The sequence below is a fragment of the Rhincodon typus genome, chromosome 36 (genome assembly GCF_021869965.1).
Source record: "Rhincodon typus isolate 14 chromosome 36, sRhiTyp1.1, whole genome shotgun sequence".
Taxonomy (NCBI): Eukaryota; Metazoa; Chordata; class Chondrichthyes; order Orectolobiformes; family Rhincodontidae; genus Rhincodon; species Rhincodon typus.
In genome coordinates, this window is record NC_063367.1 from 22,954,429 (window position 1) to 22,974,983 (window position 20,555).

At 43.1% G+C, this 20,555-nt stretch overlaps 1 protein-coding gene across 2 annotated transcripts in view; it reads left to right on the top strand.

Annotated features, from left to right (window-relative positions):
- Positions 1 to 20,555, top strand: part of otud7a (OTU deubiquitinase 7A) — a 156,940-nt gene that overhangs the window by 89,894 nt on the left and 46,491 nt on the right. For both annotated transcript variants that reach the window (XM_048617176.1, XM_048617175.1), the window contains 2 exons: positions 14,897 to 14,998; positions 16,815 to 16,942. In XM_048617176.1, coding sequence (XP_048473133.1) covers positions 14,897 to 14,998; positions 16,815 to 16,942 — 230 coding nt within the window. The remainder of the gene's footprint in view (positions 1 to 14,896; positions 14,999 to 16,814; positions 16,943 to 20,555) is intronic.

Sequence of the window (20,555 nt, forward strand, 5' to 3'; positions counted from 1 at the left end):
CAATAATGGTACCACATTAGCTGTTGTCCAGTCCTGTGGCTCCTCTCCTGTATCCAGGGAGGACATCAAAATTAACGTCCAAGCCCCTCCCAACTCCTTCCTCACCCCTCTGATCTGTGTGTGGATCTTATCCAATTTAAGCCTGCCAAAACCACTAGTAGTTGCACCTCCTCAGATTTAATTTGTTCAAGTATAACACAATCCTCTTTCCTGATTTCTCCTCTATTGTGAATACAGATGTAAAGAACTCATTCCATGTCTCACCTATGCCTTCAGGCTCCACCCACAGATTGCCTCTATGGGCACCACTCTTTCCTGGTTATCCTTTTGCTCCTTGTATACTTAGAAAATCCCGTTAGATTTTCCTTTTCTTTTACCCAGTGTTTTTCATGCTCTCTCTTCACTTCCCCAATTTCTTTCAGTAACCCTTGCACTTTCTATAAGCCCCAAGGGCTTCTGGTATTCTGAGCCCTCATTACCTGCCATAAGCTTCCCTTTTTATTCCTTATCCATTCCTGTATATTCTTTGACATCCAGGGATCTTGGGAATTTTTGGAGAAATTTATAATTTTTGTCTGGTAACCTTCCATACCTGTGACCCTTGCACATTTGTAAAATTTTGGTCATATGAAAGGTATTTTAAAAATGCAAAAAATTATCATCAAAGCTTAAATTAGGTCTTTTACAAGTTACATAATTATCTCCTGCTTTTTAAATTCTGGTCTTCTTGATACAAAGCCAAGCATTCCATTTGTGTGTCTTTGTGTTTCAGTCATGAAATTCAGATCTTTGCTGTAACAGCAGCTGCTAAAGGGCAGTTTCCTTGCTGAGTTTCATCAGGGCTAAAGAATACTGTTACAGAATACTAGCTTGAGTGATCCAAATACCATCTCTAGATAGCTCCTGGTTCTGATTCTATGTGTCACTTGCAGCTACTTGTCATATCTCAATTGAGCTTCATGTAATGCTTATTTTCCTTTTGATAGTAATTTCATTATTCTTGATAAGTAAAGGCCTTCGATGACTTTTCAGCTGATCCAGCCATTCTTTGTGATTTAACAGACTGTTTTGCGGCTGTGTTAATGGCCCCAAAGGATATGCCAGTATCTCTGCAAAAATTAGTTAGCACATGGAAGTGAGTGAAGGTGACAAAGAGAGAATGTGATGGTAGATTGCTTATTTTTCCCCCCTTGAATGAAGTGTATAAATACCATCAAAATAAGTTTAAGAGAAGGTAGTTTCTTTCATGTCATATATTCATATACATGCTTCTTTGGTTGTTTGAGATGATGCTTCTTCAGTTGACCTGGTGGTTTGAAGTTCTTGTATAAGTTGTAGAATAGTCTTTCTTTTGCAGGAGAGAATTTAGAAATTCACTTTAATCTGTGTATATAGAGTCGTAGAGACGTACAGCATGGAAACAAACCATTTGGTCCAACTCATCCATGCCAACCAGATATCCTAAATTAATCTAGTCCCATTTGGTAGCACTTGGTCCATATCCCTCTAACCCTACATTCATATACCCTCCCCTTCCCTCCACTTCATGTGATGAAGGAACGGCAGTTTGAAAGCTTTTGATTTCAAACAAACCTGTTGGACTATAACTGGGTGTCATGTGACTTCTGACTTTGTCCACCCCAGTCCAACACTGGCACCTCCACATCATATCTATCTCTCCCCATCCAGATGCATTTTAAATGTTGCCATTGTACCAGCCTCCTCCTCCTCCTCCTCTGGCAGCTCATTCCATTCATGTGTCATCCTCTGCATGAAAAGGTTGTTCCTTAGGTCACATCTAACTCTTTCCCTTCATCTTAAACCAATGCCTCCTAGTTTTGGACTCCCCTACCCTGGGGAAAAGACCTTGGCTATTCACCCTATTGATGCCACTCATGACTTTATAAACTTCTGTAACGTCACCCCTCAGCCTCCGACATTCCAGGGAAAATAGCCCCAACCTATTCAGCTTCTCCCTATGCCTCAGATCCCCCCCAACCCTGGCAACATCCTTGTAAATCTTTTCTGAACCCTTTCAAGCTTCAAAACATCCTTCCTATAGCGCAGAGACCAGAATTGAATGCAGTATTCCAAAAGTGGCCTAACCAATGCTCTGTACAGCCACAACACGACCTCCCAACTCCTATACTCAATGCTCTCACCAATAAAGGCAGCTGTACCAAACAACTGTCTTCACTACCCTGTCTACCTGCGACTGCACTTTACATGATATATGAACCTGCACCCCAAGATCTCTTTGTTCAGCAAAACTCCCCAGGACCTTACCATTAAGTGTGCAAGTCCTACCCTGATTTGCCTTGCTAAAATGCAGCACTTAGCATTTATCTAAATTAAACTGCATCCACCACTCCTTAATCCATTTGGCCATCTTCTCAAAGTCCCATTGTACTCTGAGGTAATCTTATTTGCTGTCCAATACACCATCAATTTTGATATCATCTGCAAACTTAATAATCATATGTCCTATATTTACATAGACCATAGAACATAGAACATTACAGCGCAGTACAGGCCCTTCGGCCCTCGATGTTGCGCCGACCTGTGAAACCAATCTGAAGCCCATCTAACCTAAACTATTCCATTATCATCCATATGTTTATCCAATGACCATTTAAATGCCCTTAAAGTGGGCGAGTCCATTATTTTTGCAGGCAGGGCATTCCACGCCCTTACTACTCTCTGAGTAAAGAACCTACCTCTGACATCTGTCCTGTATCTATCGCCCCTCAATTTAAAGCTATGTCCCCTCGTGCTAGCCATCACCATCCGAGGAAAAAGGCTCCCACTGTCCACCCTATCTAATCCTCTGATCATCTTGTATGTCTCTATCAAGTCACCTCTTAACCTTCTTCTCTCTAACGAAAACAGCCTCAAGACCCTCAGCCTTTCCTCATAAGACCTTCCCTCCATACCAGGCAACATCCTGGTAAATCTCCTCTGCACCCTTTCCAATGCTTCCACATCCTTCCTATAATGCAGTGACCAGAACTGTACGCAATACTCCAAGTGCGGCCGCACCAGAGTTTTGTACACCTGCAACATGACCTCATGGCTCCGAAACTCAATCCCTCTACCAATAAAACCTAACATACCGTACGCCTTCTTAACAACGCTATCAACCTGGGTGGCAACTTTTAGTGATCTATGCACATGGACACCGAGATCTTTCTGCTCATCCACACTACCAAGAATCTTACCATTAGCCCAGTACTCTGTATTCCTGTTACTCCTTCCAAAGTGAATCACCTCACACTTTTCCGCATTAAACTCCATTTGCCACCTCTCAGCCCAGCTCTGCAGCTTATCTATGTCCCTCTGTAACCTGCAACATCCTTCTGCGCTATCCACAACTCCACCAACTTTGGTGTCATCCGCAAATTTACTAACCCATCCTTCTACGCCCTCATCCAGGTCATTTATAAAAATGACAAACAGCAGTGGCCCCAAAACAGATCCTTGAGGTACACCACTAGTAACTGAACTCCAGGATGAACATTTCCCATCAACCACCACCCTCTGTCTTCTTACAGCTAGCCAATTTCTGATCCAAACCGCTAAATCACCCTCAATGCCATGCCTCTGTATTTTCTGCAATAGCCTTCCATGGGGAACCTTATCAAACGCTTTACTGAAATCCAAATACACCACATCAACCGCTTTACCCTCATCCACCTGTTTGGTCACCTTCTCGAAGAACTCAATAAGGTTTGTGAGGCACGACCTACCCTTCTCAAAACCGTGTTGACTATCCCTAATCAAATTATTCCTTTCTAGATGATTGTAAATCCTATCTCTTATAATCCTTTCCAACACTTTACCCACAACCGAAGTAAGGCTCACTGGTCTATAATTACCAGGGTTGTCTCTACTCCCCTTCTTGAACAAGGGGACAACATTTGCTAGTCTCCAGTCTTCTGGCACTATTCCTGAAGACAATGATGACATAAAGATCAAAGCCAAAGGCTCTGCAATCTCCTCTCTAGCTTCCCAGAGAATCCTAGGATAAATCCCATCCGGCCCAGGGGACTTATCTATTTTCACACCTTCCAGAATTGCTAACACCTCCTCCTTATGAACCTCAATCCCGTCTAATCTAATAGACTGTAGCTCAGTATTCTTCTCGACTACATTGTCTTTTTCCTGTGTGAATACTGACAAAAAATATTCATTTAGCGCCTCTCCTATCTCTTCGGACTCTACGCACAACTTCCCACTACTGTCCTTGACCGGCCCTAATCTTACTCGAGTCATTCTTTTATTCCTGACATACCTATAGAAAGCATTAGGGTTTTCCTTGATCCTACCTGCTAAAGACTTCACATGTCCCCTCCTGGCTCTTTTTAGCTCTCTCTTTAGGTCCTTCCTGGCTAACTCTCAAGCGCCCTAACTGAGCCTTCACGCCTCATCTCTACATAAGCCTCCTTCTTCCTCTTGACAAGAGATTCAACTTCTTTAGTAAACCACGGTTCCCTCGCTCGACCACTTCCTCCCTGCCTGACAGGTACGTACTTCTCAAGGACACGCAGTAGCTGTTCCTTGAACAAGCTCCACATTTCAATTGTGCCCAGCCCCTGCAGTTTCCTTCTCCATCCTATGCATCCTAAATCTTGCCTAATCGCCTCATAATTGCCTTTCCCCCAGCTATAACTCTTGCCCTGCGGTATATACCGATCCCTTTCCATCGCTAAAGTAAACGTAACCGAATTGTGGTCACTATCACCAAAGTGCTCACCTACCTCCAAATCTAACACCTGGCCTGGTTCATTACCTGGTAGCAAATCCAATGTGGCCTCGCCTCTTGTTGGCCTATCTACATACTGTGTCAGGAAACCCTCCTGCACACATTGGACAAAAACTGACCCATCTGAAATACTCGAACTATAGCGTTTCCAGTCAATATTTGGAAAGTTAAAGGCCCCCATAACAACTACCCTGTTACTTTCGCTCCTATCCAGAACCATCTTTGCAATCTTTTCCTCTACATCTCTGGAACTTTTCGGAGGCCTATAGAAAACTCCCAACAGGGTGACCTCTCCTTTCCTGGTTCTAACCTCAGCCCATACTACCTCAGTAGATGAGTTGTCATCAAATGTCCTTTCTGCCACCGTAATACTGTCCTTCACTAACAATGCCACACCTCCCCCCCTTTTTCCCTGATCTTACTGAAACATCTAAACCCCGGAACCTGCAACAACCATTCCTGTCCCTGCTCTATCCAAATCATTTGTGTAAATGACAAAAAGCAGTAGACCCAGCACCGATCCTTGCGGCACACCACTGCCAATAGACCTCCAGTCCAAAAAACAACCCCACCATTCTCTGTCTCCTACCTTCAAGCAAATCTTTATCAAAATGGCCAGCTCTCCCTGTATTCCATGTGATCGAGTGATAGCAAGAACTGCAGATCCTGGAATCAGAGACAACACAGTGTGGAGCTGGAGGAACACAGCAGGCCAGGCAACATCAGAGGAGTAGGAAAGTTGACATTTCAGACCAGGACCCTTCTTCAGAAATGGGGAGAGGGAAGGGAGCTCAGAAATAAATAGAGAGAGGAGGGGTGGGGCTGAGAAGGTAAGTGGGATGGTGATAGCGAGTGCAGGTAGGGCGTGGTGGGGATTGGTCAGGGAGGTAGTAGGGGGCGGATAGGTGGGAGAGAAGATGGACAGGTTGTGTCAGGTCAAGGAGACGGGGATCAGAGGGAGGTTTGATTATGGGATAAGGCCAGGGATGGGGAGATTTTAAAACTAGTGAATTCCACGTTTAGGCCATCAGACTGTAGGCTCCTGAGGCAAAACATGAGGTGATGCTCCTCCAGTTTGCGGGTGGTGTCACTGTGACACTAGAGGAAGCCCAGGATGGACATGTCACCCAGGGAGTGGGAGGGGGAGTTAAAATGGTTCGCGACCAGAAGGTGTTGTCGTTTGTCACGAACAGAGCGCAGATGGTCTACAAAATGGTCTCTGAGCCTCCGCTTGGTCTCACCGATGTATAAGAGGCCATATCGGGAGCAGTGGATGCATACATCAAGTTGACGGATGTGCAGGTGAACCCTTGTCTAACGTGGAAGGTTTGTTTTGTGCCTTGAATGGAGGTGTGGGGGCAGGTGTAGCACTTCCTGCGGTTGCAGGGAAAGGTGCCGGGGGTGGTGGGGTTAGTGAGGAGTGTGGAGTGGATGAGGAGGTTGCAGAGAGCGCGGTCCTTACAAAAGGTAGATTGGGGTGGGGAGGGAAATCTGTCTTTGGTTGTGGGGTTGGACTGTAGGTGGCGGAAGTGGTGAAGAACAATACATGGTTGGTGGTGTGATATGTGAGAACAAGGGGGATTCTGTCTTTATTTTTGTTGGGGAGACGGGATGTGAGGACAGAGGTGCGGGGAACGCGAGAGATATGGTTGAGGGCATTTTTGATCACCGGAGGGGGGATGTTGCAATCCTTGAAATAGGAGATCTGGGATGTGCGGGTGTGGAACGCCCCATCTTGGGAGCAGATGCAGTGGAGGTAGAGGACTTTGGAGTAGGGGATCGCATTTTTGGTGGATGAGAGGAGGTGTAGGCCAGGTAGCTGTGGGAGTCGGTGGGCTTGAAATGTTGGTTTCGAGGCAGTCATCAGAGATGGAGACATGATCTAACCTTGCTAACCAGTCTACCATGTGGAATCTTGTCAAACTCTTTGCTGAAGTCCACATAGACAACGCCCATAGCTCTGCCTTCGTCAGTGTTCTTTGTCACTTCTTCAAAACACTCAGCCATGTTAGACACGATTTCCCACACACAAACTCATGTTGACTATCCCCAATCGGCCCTTGCCTTTTGAAATACATGTAAATCCTGTCCCTCAGAATCCCTTCCAACAACTTATCCACCACTGACATCAGGTCACTGGTCTATAGTTCTTTGGCTTTTCCTTACCATCTTTCTTAAACAATGGCACCATGTTAGCCAAACTCCAGTCTTTCAACACCTTATCTGTGGCTATCGATGTTAAAAATATCTCAGCAAGGGGCCCAGAAATCACTTCCCTAACTTCCCACAAAGTTCTGGGATACACCTGATCAGGTCCCTGGGATTTATTCACCTTTGTGTATTTTAAGACACCCAGCACCACCACCTCTGTAATATGGACACTTTACAAGATAATACAATTTATTTCTCCAGGTTCTCTAGTTTCCATCTTCTTCTCCACAGTGAACGCTGACGTGAAATACTTGTTTAGTATCTTACCCGCCTCTTGCAGTTCCACACATAAGCGGCCTTGTTGATTTTTGTGTGGCCTTCAAAGGGCCCTGGTCTCTCCCTCTAGTTTCTCTCTAGCCCTGTAATGTATTTGTAGAATCTCTTTGAATTCTCCTTAACCCTATTTGCCATAGCCAGCTCATGTTCCCTTCTTGCCCTCCTGAGTTCCCCCTTGAGTATACTGCTACTGCCCTTGTACTCTTCTAGGGATTCACTAGGTCCCAGCTGTCTATACCTGACAAATGCCTCTCCCTTTTTCTTAACCAGAGCCTTAATTTCTCTTGTTCCTGCACCTACCAGCCTTGCCCTTCACACTAGCTGGGACATACTGTTTCTGGACTCTCATTATCTCATTTTTGAAGATCTCCCACTTTCCAGCCATCCTTTTACCTGCGAATTGCCTCCCCTCCATCAACTTTTGAAACTTCTTGCCTCATACCATCAAAATTGGCCTTCCCCCAATTTTGAACATTAAACTATATGGTCTAGTTTCCTCTATTTATTAAAGCAGTGATTAGCTGTGGTAACATTGTACAAAACGTATAAAAGCAATCATTTCAAGGATACAAGTGTAGGATTATACACCCACTAGCTCATAGAACCATTGTAATCTAAAAGCAAGCTAGGAGTTATCTGGATATTTTGGTAGAAGGTTCGCTCTAGGAACTCCAATTCTGGTCAAAAAATCTGTGGAGTTTTAACAGCTTGAAGTAATTGCCTTTAATTGTACAACTTTTTTATGCAGCAAACTAGATCTCTCATAAATATTTCAGGTGAATTGGTTTATTGAATCTCAAGGAATCTAACCGAAGTATAAGCTATACCAATCAAGCATTTAATATGCCCAGTTAATAGGCAGCACTAAATAATGGATTACAAAAACCATCACAAAATACATTGGATTTTTGGATAATCACGTCTTTAGACTTTCACTAAGGACCTCAGCTGCATAAACAAAACTGCAGTAATTTAGAATGATAACTTAATTTATTTATTTTATTATATCCTAAAATGCAATTTTCTTAAAGAAAACGATCTGCTTTTCATTTTGAATTAATCAGTACTGCCACCCTTGAGAGCCTGATCCATTGATTAACAACTTGCTTGTTGAAGTATTGTTTTTGTGGATTAGTTTACAGTTTACAACAATCACAGCTAATTGATTTCTTATCAGTTTCTCTAATAGCTGCACAATTGGTCATTTTTTAGCAGGAAAACCTAGTACATTATGGTGGGTTCTCCAACGCTATTGAGATACGACAATCCATTTACCAAACCACAATTATTTTCAAGATTGTGTGCTTTCAGAAAATAATTGTTTTGGTTTTATTTGCGTCCTTAGACTTTTCAGTAAAAAGCATGTCTCGTGGCATGAACCTGCTGCCTTTTGAATTAAAAATGATACTGCAGCCCACAAAGCTGTATGGAGTATTTAATATTTTCTGTAGGAGAAAAAGTTTTTTGCTACTTTAGTAGTTTTTGCCTTTTTAGTGAAAAGTCCTTTTTCTTTGGGCCTTCATATTTAATTTCTAAGAAACCCACCAGCAAGGTTCTTTTTATACTTTGCTAGGTTTCTACTTCAGGTAGATTGAACAAATGATTGACTACAAATTATATTTTATAGCACTTTTAAGATCATAAAATTTCCAAGGATTGTGCACATGTATTCCATCAGAATTTACCTGGTCTCTGAGGGTTAATTTGAGGTGATTGAATAAACAACATTTGGTTCCCTAGAATTTAGAAGATTAGTGATGATTAATCAAATTTTTCAAGATATTAAGGAGAACTGACAGGAATAGGAAAAAATATGATAAAATGTTTATTGTAGCCTGTACAATGCATCTACCATCTTGACTACCAGTTAAGTACTTCGATATTGATTTGTGAATGCAACCTTAAGTTAATGTAATGAACTTGAAAAATAGTTCAAGAAGGAACTTTATTTCCGAGCTTGGTTACTGACATGACTTACAGTATGACTTTGCAATGATATTTGCAACATGTAATTAAAATAGGAAAACTGGAAATGTACAGCTAGAATGGATTTGATGAACATCTGCACTAAATTTCATTAGTGCTTCAGTTATGGCGGGATTTGCTGTGTAACCATTTCTGTAATAACTCTGATTCTGTGCCACACTTTCATATGGAATACTAGTATTTTTATTCAAGTAATGTGTCTTGTTTGGATGGTTTCCCTGATGGGCTGCTTGGTAATGGTGCCAACCTTCTAAGCCATAAAGACCAGAATGCCCAAGGTCTACCCTTGGTGCGGATAGTTAGCTCATCCTTGCTGGAATGGCAGTGAGATCCTACAGTTTGCCACCTCATCTCCTGCACACGGGAAAGCTTGGAATTAGTCAAAGTTCTTGCACTCCACTGTGATTTCTGCTAAACAAGGACCTTTGCAGAAAATTGTCTGTATGGGTGTTGGGTAAGGGCAGGATTAGCCTTTCCTGTGATGTCAGTCAAAAATCAATTTTGATTTACAATCAAAATAGATTACTGATGTGTTCAGCCTTTAGGTTTACACAGGAAGACCAGGTGGATCCATATTCAAATAAAGATCTGTTTCCAGGAGAAAATGTAACTAATTTCCAGGCTATTTTTAGTCCAACCCTCTGACGAATGATTTGTCTTGGCCATTTCCAGAATGTAATCGTAGAATTCCTACAGTGAGGAAAGAGGCTATTCAACCCATCAGGTGGCTTCAGGTTAAACAGGGCAAGGAAACCTCCTGAAGAAGCGTTCTGACCCGAAACATCAGCTTTCCTGCTGCTCTGTTACCTGGCCTGCTGTGTTCCTCCAGCTCCACACTGTGTGTTATCTCAGACTCCAGCATCGGCACTTCTTACTATCTCCAAGGAAACCTCCTGCTCCTTACCCTGTACCGTACTGCTTTAGCTGATGAATCGGTATTCCTCCATGTTGAACAACACATAGAGGAAGCACAGAGGATGGCAAAGGGACAAAAGGTACTCTGGGTGGGGGATTTCAATGTCCACCATCAAGAGTGGCTCGGCAGCAGTACTACAGATCATGCTGATTGGGTCCTAAGGGATACAGCTACTAAACTGTGGCAGAAGGTGAGGGAGCCAACAAGAGGGAAAAGCATACTTGGCCTCATCCTTACCAATCTGCCAGCAGCAGATGCTTTGCTCCATGATGGTATCGGTAGGAGTGACAACGGCACAGTCCTTGTGGAGATGAAGTCACACCTTCACACTGAAAATAACCTCCATCGTGCTGTGTGGCACTATCACTGTGCTAAATGGGACATACTTTGAACAGATCTAGCAACTCGAGATCAATGAGGTGCTGTGGGCCATTTGCAGCAGAATTGTATTCCAGCACAATGTGTAACTTCATGGCCTGGCTTCTCTCCCACTCAACCATTACCATCAAGCCAGGGATCAACGTGGTTCAATGGAGAGTGCAAGAGAGCATGCCAGGAGCAGCATCAGGCATACCTGAAGATGAGGTGTCAACATGGTGAAGGCACCAAACAGGACTACTTGCACACCAGACAGCATAAGCAACAAGTGATAGATAGAGCTAAGCGATCCCACAACCAACAGATCAGATCTAAGCTCTGCGATCCTGCCACATCTAGTCGTGAATGGTGGTGGACAATGAAACAACTCACTGGAGGAGGAAGCTCCACAAATATCCCCATCCTCAATGATGGAAGAGCCCAGCACATCAGTGCAAAAGATAAGGTTCAAGCATTTGCAGCAAACTTCAGCCAGAAGTGCCAGGTGAATGATTCTTCCCTGCCTCCTCCAGTGGTCCCCAGCATTACAAAAACCAGTCTTCAGCCAATTTGATTCACTCGACGTGATTTCAAGAAACGGTTGGAGACACTGGATACTGCAAAAGCTACGGGCCCTGACAACATTCCAGCAATAGTACAGTCAGTTCTGCTATAACACGATAGTTGCTTTCCTGTGCAACATCGCTTTATAGAAAACCATGCTGTAGAAATAATGCGGCCTATGGCACAAGTGGGGTTAGGGGTAGACCACCAAAACAAAATCATGCAATCGCTCAAAAATCACTCAAAAGCCTAACACAAAGGATAGCACAATTTGAATAAACATTTAATTCATATCTAATAATAAAATAAAAGTAAATTTAACACCTTAACTTGAAAAAATATCAAGTTGACTTCGTGAGGGAAGAGGTTGGACTGGACCCGTCACTGAAAGCATTTCACGACAAAGCCTGCAAAATGATCATGTGATGCCGACAATGAGACTCTTTCAGCGCTAACAATGTGTGTATTCATCACAAAGCCTGTGAGATGATCATATGACGTCGACACGTACTCCACCGTGCACCAATAGAGACGTGTTATAGCCAACACAAGTTCACATTTTAGAAATAGCGTTCCCCTATTCGTCAATCGCGTTACAGCCAATTCACATCGACGGGACATGCGTTGTAGCAGAACTGACTGTACTGAAATCTTGTGGGCTTCTGAAGACAGTGGGCTGTGAAGATGCTGATTGGTGGTCGGGCTGAAGATTTGCATTGGCACAGTCACCACTACCAGAAGGAGGACCTCAGCAAGACACCCTCCAATTTTGAGTGAAGACAAGTGTATTGTGGAGACATGGCTGCAGGGTGACCAGGGGTGGGAACAGAATGCCCTAGGGTATTCAGTATTTAGGAACAACAGGGAAAAAGGAAAAGGTGGTGGTGTGGTATTGGTGGTTAAAGAGTACAGTAAGCTTTTGGGAACATAAAGACTGACACTAAGAGTTTCTATAGGTACGTGAAGAGAAAGAGATTGGTGAAGACATATGTAGATCCCCTACAGACGGAAACACGGGAATGTATAATAGCGGACAAAGGAATGGCTGAGCAACTAAACACATACTTTGGTTCTGTCTTCAAAAAAGAGGACTCAAATCAGATACCATAAATGTTGGAAAATGCCAGATTTAGTGAGAGGGAAGAATTGAGGGAGATCAATGTCAGTAGAGAAACGGTGCTGGGAAAATTAATGGGATTGAAGGCAGATAAATCCCCAGGACTGTAAATCTACATCCCAGAGTACTTAAGGAAGTGGCTCTAGAAATAGTGGATGCATTGGTGGTCATCATCCAGGATTCTGTAGACTCTGGAACAGTCCCTGCAGATTGGACGGTGGCTAATGTCACTCCAATATTCAAAAAGGGAGGTAGAGAGAAAACCGGGAATTATAGATCAGTAAGCCTAACATCGGTAGTGGGGAAAATTCTCGAATCCATTATCAAGGACTTTATAGCGGAGCATTTAGAAAACAGTTAGACGGGGTAGATGCGAGCAGAATGTTCCTGATGGTGAGTGTGTCCAGAACCAGGGTCACAGTCTGACGATTCAGGGTAGACCAGTTAGGATGGAGATGAGACAACATTTCTTCACTCAAAGAATGCTGAGCCTGTGGAATTCATTACCACAGGAAGTAATTGATGCCAAAGCATTGAATGTATTCAAGAGGCAACTAGATATAGTACTTGGGGCAAATGGGATCAAAGTTTATAGAGAGAAAGCAGGATTAGCCTATTGAGTTGGACGATCAGCCATGATCATGATGAATGGCAAAGCAGGCTCGAAGGGCCAAATAGCCTCCTGCTGCTCCTATCTTCAATGTTTCTATGACAATGCGGAAAATTGCCTAGGTACCTCTTGTACATAAAAAGCAGGACAAATCCAACCCTGCTAATTACCACCCCATCAGTCTACTCTTAATCATCAGTAAAGTGATGGAACGTGTCATCAACATTACTATCAAGCAGCAGCTGCTGAGTAATAACCTACTTAGTGATACCCAGTTTGGGTTCTGCCAGGGCCACTCAGCTCCTCACCTCCTCATTACAGCCTTGGTTGAAACATGGACAAAAGAGCTGAATTCCAGAAGTGAGGTGAGAGCGACAGCACTTGACGTCAAGGCTGCATTTGACAGAATGTGACGTCAAGGAGACCTAGTAAAACTGGAATGAATGGGTATCGGGGCAAACTCTCCGGTAGTTGGAGTCACCTAACACTTAGGAAGATGATCATGGTTGTTGGAGGCCACCTAACACTTAGGAAGATGATCATGGTTGTTGGAGGCCAGTCATCTCAGCTCCAGGACATCTCTGCAGGAGTTCCTCGGGGTAGTGTCCACAGCTCAACCATCTTTAGCTGCTTCATCAATGACCTTCCCTCCATCTTAAGGTCAGAAGTGAGGATTTTTGCTGATGATTGCACAATGTTCAGCACCATTTGTGACTCCTCAGATACTAAAGCAGTCCATGTTCAAATACAGCAAAATCTGGACAATATCCAGGCTTGGGGTGACAAGTGGCAAGTAACATTCAGGCTACACAAATGCCAGGCTATGATCATCACGAATAAGAGAAAATCTAACCACCACCCCGTGGCATTCAACAGTGTTACCATCACTGAATCCCCCACTATCAACATCCTGGGGGTTATCATTGACCAGAAACTAAACTGGACTCACCACATTAACACCGTGGCTACAAGAGCAGGTCAGAGGCTAGGAATACTGCGGCGAGTAACTCACCTCCTGACTCTTCAAAACCTGTCCGCCATCTACAAGGCACAAGTCGGGAGTGTGATGGAATACTCCCCACTTGCCCTGGAAGGGGGCAGCTCCAACAACACTCCAGAAGCTCGACACCATCCAGGACAAAGCAGCCGCTTGATTGACACTACATCCATAAGCATCCAATCCCTCCACCTTCGCTCAGTAGCGGCAGTGTGTACTAGTTACAAGATGCGCTGCAGAAATTCACCAAGGGTTCTCGGACAGCACCTTCCAAACCCACCACCACTTTCATCTTGAAGGACAAGGGCAGTAGATATATGGGAACATGACCACCTCCAAGTTCCCCTCCAAGCCACTTTCAATCCTGTCTTGGAAGTACATCGTCGTTCCTTCACTGTCACTGGGTCAAAATCCTGGAATTCCCTCCATAATGCCATTGTGGGTCAACCCACAACAGGTGGACTGCAACAGTTCAAGAAGCCAGCTCACCACTATCTTCTCAAGGGCAACTAGAGCTGGGCAATAAATGCAGTCAGCAAGTGACACCCACATCCCACAAATGAATAAAAAAAGTCTGCACCAACCCTCTGAAGAGCATTCCCCCACCCTATTCCCATAACCCTGCATTTAGCATGGCCAATCCACCTAACCCGCAAATCTTTGGAATGTGGGAGGAAACCAGAGCCGCCGGCGGAAACCCACACAGGCACAGGGAGGACTTGCAAACTCCACACACAGTCAGCCCAGGCTGGAATCAAATCTGGGTCCCTGGCGCTTTGAGGCGTTAGTGTTAACCAATGAGCTCCATATCTGGTAAAATGATATTTGAAATTAAGCATTCTCCTAGTTTGCTTTGTATCTCGACTTTTTAAATTGTAATATGACCATAAGACATGTCTTTTCTCTCCGTCCCATCAGTGTTACTGCTGTAAAGGTATGATGGTAAGCTGCCAGAATGAAACGATAAATGTTCATTCATGCCATCAAATAAAAATAAATACAGAGGTATATTGTGCAGCTTTAAACCATGTAAACTCCAACAGGTAACCAGCGATTTCACTGCTACCATGCTATTTACAAACTGACTTTTAATTTTACAGGTCGACTAAATTGGTGGTCTGTTGTTTGTTCAAGTTGCAAACGACTTCTCCCACTAGCAACAACAGGAGATGGAAATTGTCTCTTACATGCAGCCTCCTTAGGTAATATGTACGTAAAGTGTAACCTGTTTATTTTGCTGCAGTTTGTTCAAACGTTTGGCATAAATAATCTTATGGCCCGGACAGATCCATAACTTAGGTACAGAAGTTTGAATTCCAAGTGTCGAACTTCAATGAATTGCAAGACAAGATTTCAAGATGTTTTGCTATAAAATACAAACAAAGCATCATTCACTAAGCTCTATTTGGTTTGCAACTTTTACTCTAAACTACAAATAAAAACTCTTCTGTCATGACCAAAATTTCCTTCTATGGTGTGTTTAGTGTGTTTCTTAATAGATGCTCCACCTTCCAGACTTGTTTAAATCCTTGTGAACTTGTTCTCTTTAGTCTAAGCACAGGCATCCTCATGGTGGATCATAAGTCTCTCTCTGTCTCTGTCTCTGTCTCTCTCTCTCTCTCTCTCTCTCTTTCTCTCACTGTCTATCTGTCTGTCTGTGTATATCTCTCTTTCTCCACATACCTTGCCCCGTATGTGTCTCGATTTGTCCCCCATGCATGTGTGTGTAGGTGTCTCTTTTGGTCCCCATGTCTGTCTCTGTCCCCATTTATATTTTTCTGTATCTGCCTTTCTCTGTGTATGTGTTTATGTCTCTCTCGCGCTCTCGCTGTCTCTGTTGTGTGTGTGTGTCACTCCTTCTCCCCATGCATATGGTTCTGGCTCTGTCTCTCTCTCTCTCTCTCTCTCTCTAGCGCATCAGTCAAACTCTCTCTCCGTGCATTTCTGTCTCTCTCTTGCCCCATATGTGCCGCCTTCCCCTCATATCCCATATATCTGTCCGCCTGTCTGTCTCTCCCTCTCTCTAAGTCACCCCCCCGTACCTGTGTGTGTGTGTGCGCGCCTTTCTCTCCCCACCCCTTGTGCATATGTCTCTGTTCCTCCCTGTGTGTCTCTCTATTTATCTCTCTCTTCCTTTGTGTGTATGTGTGTCTATCTTTCTCTCTCACTGTCTCTGTCTCTTTCTGTCCATGTGTGTACCTGTTTCTTTCTGTGTCTGGCTGTCTCTTGTCCGTGTGTATCTCTGTCACTCTGTTTCCCCCGCCCCATGAGTGCTTGCTGTCTGTCTCATTTTCTCCACCAATGCATTGCCCCCTCTTTCTCTCCCCATGTCTCTTTCTCTGTCTGTTTGTCTCTCTCTCTCACTCGCTCTCTTGTTCTCATCTGTCTGTCTCTTTCTCTGCCCTCCCCTGTCTGTGTCTGTCTCTGTCTCTCTCTCTCTCTCTCTCTCTTTCTCTCTCTTTTTTTCTTTTTCTTTTTCTCTCTCTCGCTCATCTGTATGTGTGCCTCTCTGTCTCTTTCTCTTGTCTGTCTGTGTGTCTGTCTCCCCCATGTTCCCCCGGAGTGTTTCTTTTCCCGCACTGTTTATCTCTCTCTTCACCCCCACCCCCGAACACTCTCACCAACCTGGTTTTGAGTTCCTGTCTCTCTTGCCCCATGTGTATGTGTCTGTCTCCTCATACTCCCTCCCTTCTCCTTTCAGCCTGGCCCCACATGCGTGTCTCTCTCGTTCTGTTCACCTACCCATCCTGCACCTTTCCACCATGTGTTTCTGTGTGTCCCAGCCTCGTGTTTCTTTCTCTCTCTCTCTCTCCCTCTGTGTTTCTTTGTTCACCTTTTTAACCACTGAAACAACCTGAGACCCGCTTGTGTCAACCAAGTCACATGCCAGACAGAATTCAGAATAGACCACCTGACCCTCAGGCCCTCCTTTTCACCCTAAATTAAAGACTTAGTTCTAAAACATAGTGATCGTATAAATCTCGCAATTGTATCAATACATTATTGTTTGTGTTTGAGGTATGTGGGGTTTCCACGATAGAGACCTGATGCTTCGTAAAGCTCTTTATACAATGATGAAAAGTGGCCCAGAAAGAGATGCATTGAAGCGACGGTGGAGATGGCAACAGACACAGCAAAATAAAGAGGTTGGTGTACAAAATGGACCGGTGACTGGCTTTGTAATTTTAACCAATAGTGCAACCATTTGGTACAAAGTAAAACTGGACATTTGAAAATAACTTGCAGTTGAATGACTCTTGCTTATGATAGAGGAGTAAGATATTCTACTTCACTGAAATTTAATATTTTTGATCTCCAGTGTAGTTCTTGTGCAGTATATTTTTTGCATTAAAGACTAAACAATCTGAGGTAGCTCCAGTTCACGTACTTCACCAGTTCACATGTTCATGACTGATCCATTTTCAGATCTTTGGGGTATCCTGATTTGAATTTTTAAGCTTGCAAATAGCTGCAATAAACATTTTATGAAAATAGAGATTAATGTCTTTTTTTTTTGTTTATATTTGTTCCTCGGAATGTGGCAAAGCTTATTAGACAGAATTTACTGCCCTTAGAACCACTGCAGTCCTTGATGCTAAAGACAGTGCAAGACAAGATCTTGACAGTGAAGGAAAATTGACAATAGTTTGAAGTTAAGATGGTATATGGCTTGGAGATGAGATGGTTGAGTTCCCATGCATCAGCTGCCCTTCTAGTTAATAGAAGTTGTAGGTTTGAAAGATGCTCTTGAAAGAACCTTGGTGAGTTGCTACAGTGCATCTTGTTGATGGCACGCCTCATTGTCACTCTTACCTGGTGGTGGATGGGTGACACTCTGAACTGTTTCTACCTGCATGGTGTTGAGCTTTAGTTGTTATTAGAACTACCTTCCTCTTGGTAACTGAAGAATATTCAATGACATTGCTCGTGTGCCTTATAGATGGCTTTGGAGAGTCCGGAGATGAATTACCTGCTGCACAATTCCCAGGCTCTGACGTACTCTTTAAGTCACAGTATGTATATAGCTGGTCCAGTTTACTTTATGATCAATACTAACCCTCAGGATGTTGATGGTGATAGGTTCAATGATGATAATTCCATTGAATGTCATTAGATAGTTATATTCTCTCCATTGGAGATGTTCGTTACTTGGAACTTGTCTGGTATGATTGTTACTTGCCATTTAGGAACATCAAAATGGGTGCAGACCATTTAAGACATTGATCCCATCCCAAGCTTGCAAGGTGTCCAGATCTTGCTGCATCTGGACACGGCTGCATTATCAGAAGATTTACAAATGGACTGAACATTGTCCAACTGTTAGTGAACAGCCCCACTTCTAACATTGTGATGGAGAAAAGGTCAGTGATGACACAACTGAAGATGATTGGACTTGAGATAGTAAGAAGAGAGGATATTGGGTTCTTGTGAGGCAGTGGTAGGCCAGGAGGCGTAGGTTCAAATCCCACCTGCTCCAGAGGTGTGTAACGACATCTCTGAACAGGTTGATTATAAAATATCGAAAGGGCCTAGTAATATATTTTACGTTGGAATTTTTGCCCTGTAATATTGCTGCAACGTTCATAAGAACCCACATTTTAATTAGCTTGAATACCAGGTCAGGTATGGTATAGAGAACCATGTCATTGATGATAAACAGGTCATCAAGGACCAGTTGTTAAGATACATAATCAGCTTCTAGAACTAGACTGTTGAAAAAATTTATTTCCCCTATATTAGTGAATTGAAACATTTAAAATACTTATAAGGAAAAATTTGGAAAGGGAAGCACTGGAGGAACTGATCTCCTTGAAGGTGGACAAGTTATCAGGGCCAGATGAGTTATATCTTAGGCTGTTAAAGGAAGCTAGGGAGGAAATAATGGATGCTGTGAGGATCATTTTCCAGTCCTCATTAGATATAGATGAGATACCAGAGGAATGGTAGTCTGAAAACATTGTCTATTATTCAATTAGTGTGCATTCAGTTGGGCCAAAGAATTGTAGGCTGGTGAGTCTGATCTCGGTGTTAGGTAAATTACTAGAATCAATACTGAGAGATAGGATTAACCATTACTTGGAGAGGCTCAGATTTATTGGGGTTAGTCAGTATGGTTTTGTTAAAGGAAGAATATGTCTTACTTCCTCAAAAAAATCCAATTAAGTTAGTAACAAGTAGGATTGATGAGGGTAGTGGAATGGACGTGTCTACATGGATTTTACTAAGTTATTTGACAAAGTCCCATGTAGCAGACTGGCCAGCAAAGTTAAAGTCTTGAGGTACAGGGCAATATAGCAAGTTGGATCCAAAATTAGTTGTGACAGGATATTGTCAACGGATATTTTGCAAATGGAAAGCAGTTTCCAGTGTTGTATCATAGGGCTCAGTGTTGAGTCGCTTGTTGTTTGGGTGTGCAGTAAAGATTTAGAATTAAATGTGGGAGGCATGGTTGGGATTTACAGTTGACACAAAATTTCACCAGTAGTTGGTGGTGAAGAGAATCGTATCATCCTGAAGTTGTCAGCCAATGATTTGGTTGAGAAGGTGGAAAAGTGGCAAATAGAATTCAGTCTGGAGAAGTGTAAGATGATGCATTTGGGGAGGGCAAACAAAGCAAGGAAATACCCAATAAACAGGAGCATTTTGAGAATGGTCAGGAAGTGAGAAACCTTAGAGAGCGTTTTGGCAAGACAAGTAAATGAAGTGATATATTGGATGCTTTCTTTCATTGGGTGTGGTATTGAATACAAGGCTAGGATGTAATGCTGGAATTATATAAGACACTTAGTAGGTCACAGCTGAAGTTTTGTGTACAGCTCTGGTCACCATATTACAGGAAGGAGGTAATTGCTTAAAGGAGAGTACTGAGGAATTTACAAGAATGTTGCAGGGCTTGAAAATTTCAGCTTATGAGGAAAGATTGTATAGGCTAAGGCTGTTTTCCTTAGAACAGAGGACACTGAGGGGTGATTTAATTGAGGTGTACCAAATAGTCAGAGGCTTGTATAAGGTGTACAGGGAGGATTAGTTTCCACTAATGGAGAAGTCAGTTACTAGGGGAGCACAGATTTAATGTGATTGATGAAAGATTCAAAAGAAACAAAAAGAAAAATGTTTTCATCTAGAGACTGATGGGTGAGTGAAATTTGTTGGCCAGTTTGGCAGTTGTAAATTCTCAACATGTTGAAAATGAACCTGAACCTGCAACTTAAGTGCTACAAACTGCAAGGCTACAGACCGGGTGCTGATAGGTGGGATTTGAATGGGCATCTCATTTATTTAGCTTGTACAGACGCAATTGTCTTTCTGTTCTGTAACTTTTCTGTGGTTCTTCTAATTGCAGTTGTGCTTTGTGACTTGTTCAATCTTTTAATTTGAACACGAATCTGTCATACTAGACCGATCTTTGAGATTGCCTGGAGGGAATATTGCATAGAACAGAAAGCACAGAAGACTATCCTGCCTAACTAGTTCCTGCTGGTGTTAGTGTTTCACTTGAGTCTAGTTCCATTCTTTTCTATCCAATACCCTCCATTCTCCTCTTCCTCATGCTTATCCAGCTTCCCATAAATCCATCTATACTTTGCCTCAATTACTTTGGGGATTTTAATTTTGCTCACTGCTGTAAACTCCATTCCTTTGCTATTGACTCCATCTCTCTCTGTAACTGAACTTGGTGGTTTGCAACCTGAAAGCCGTGTTTGATTGTGTGGTGACTTCTGACCTTGTATTTGTGCCTTCACTAAGACTGCCTATTTC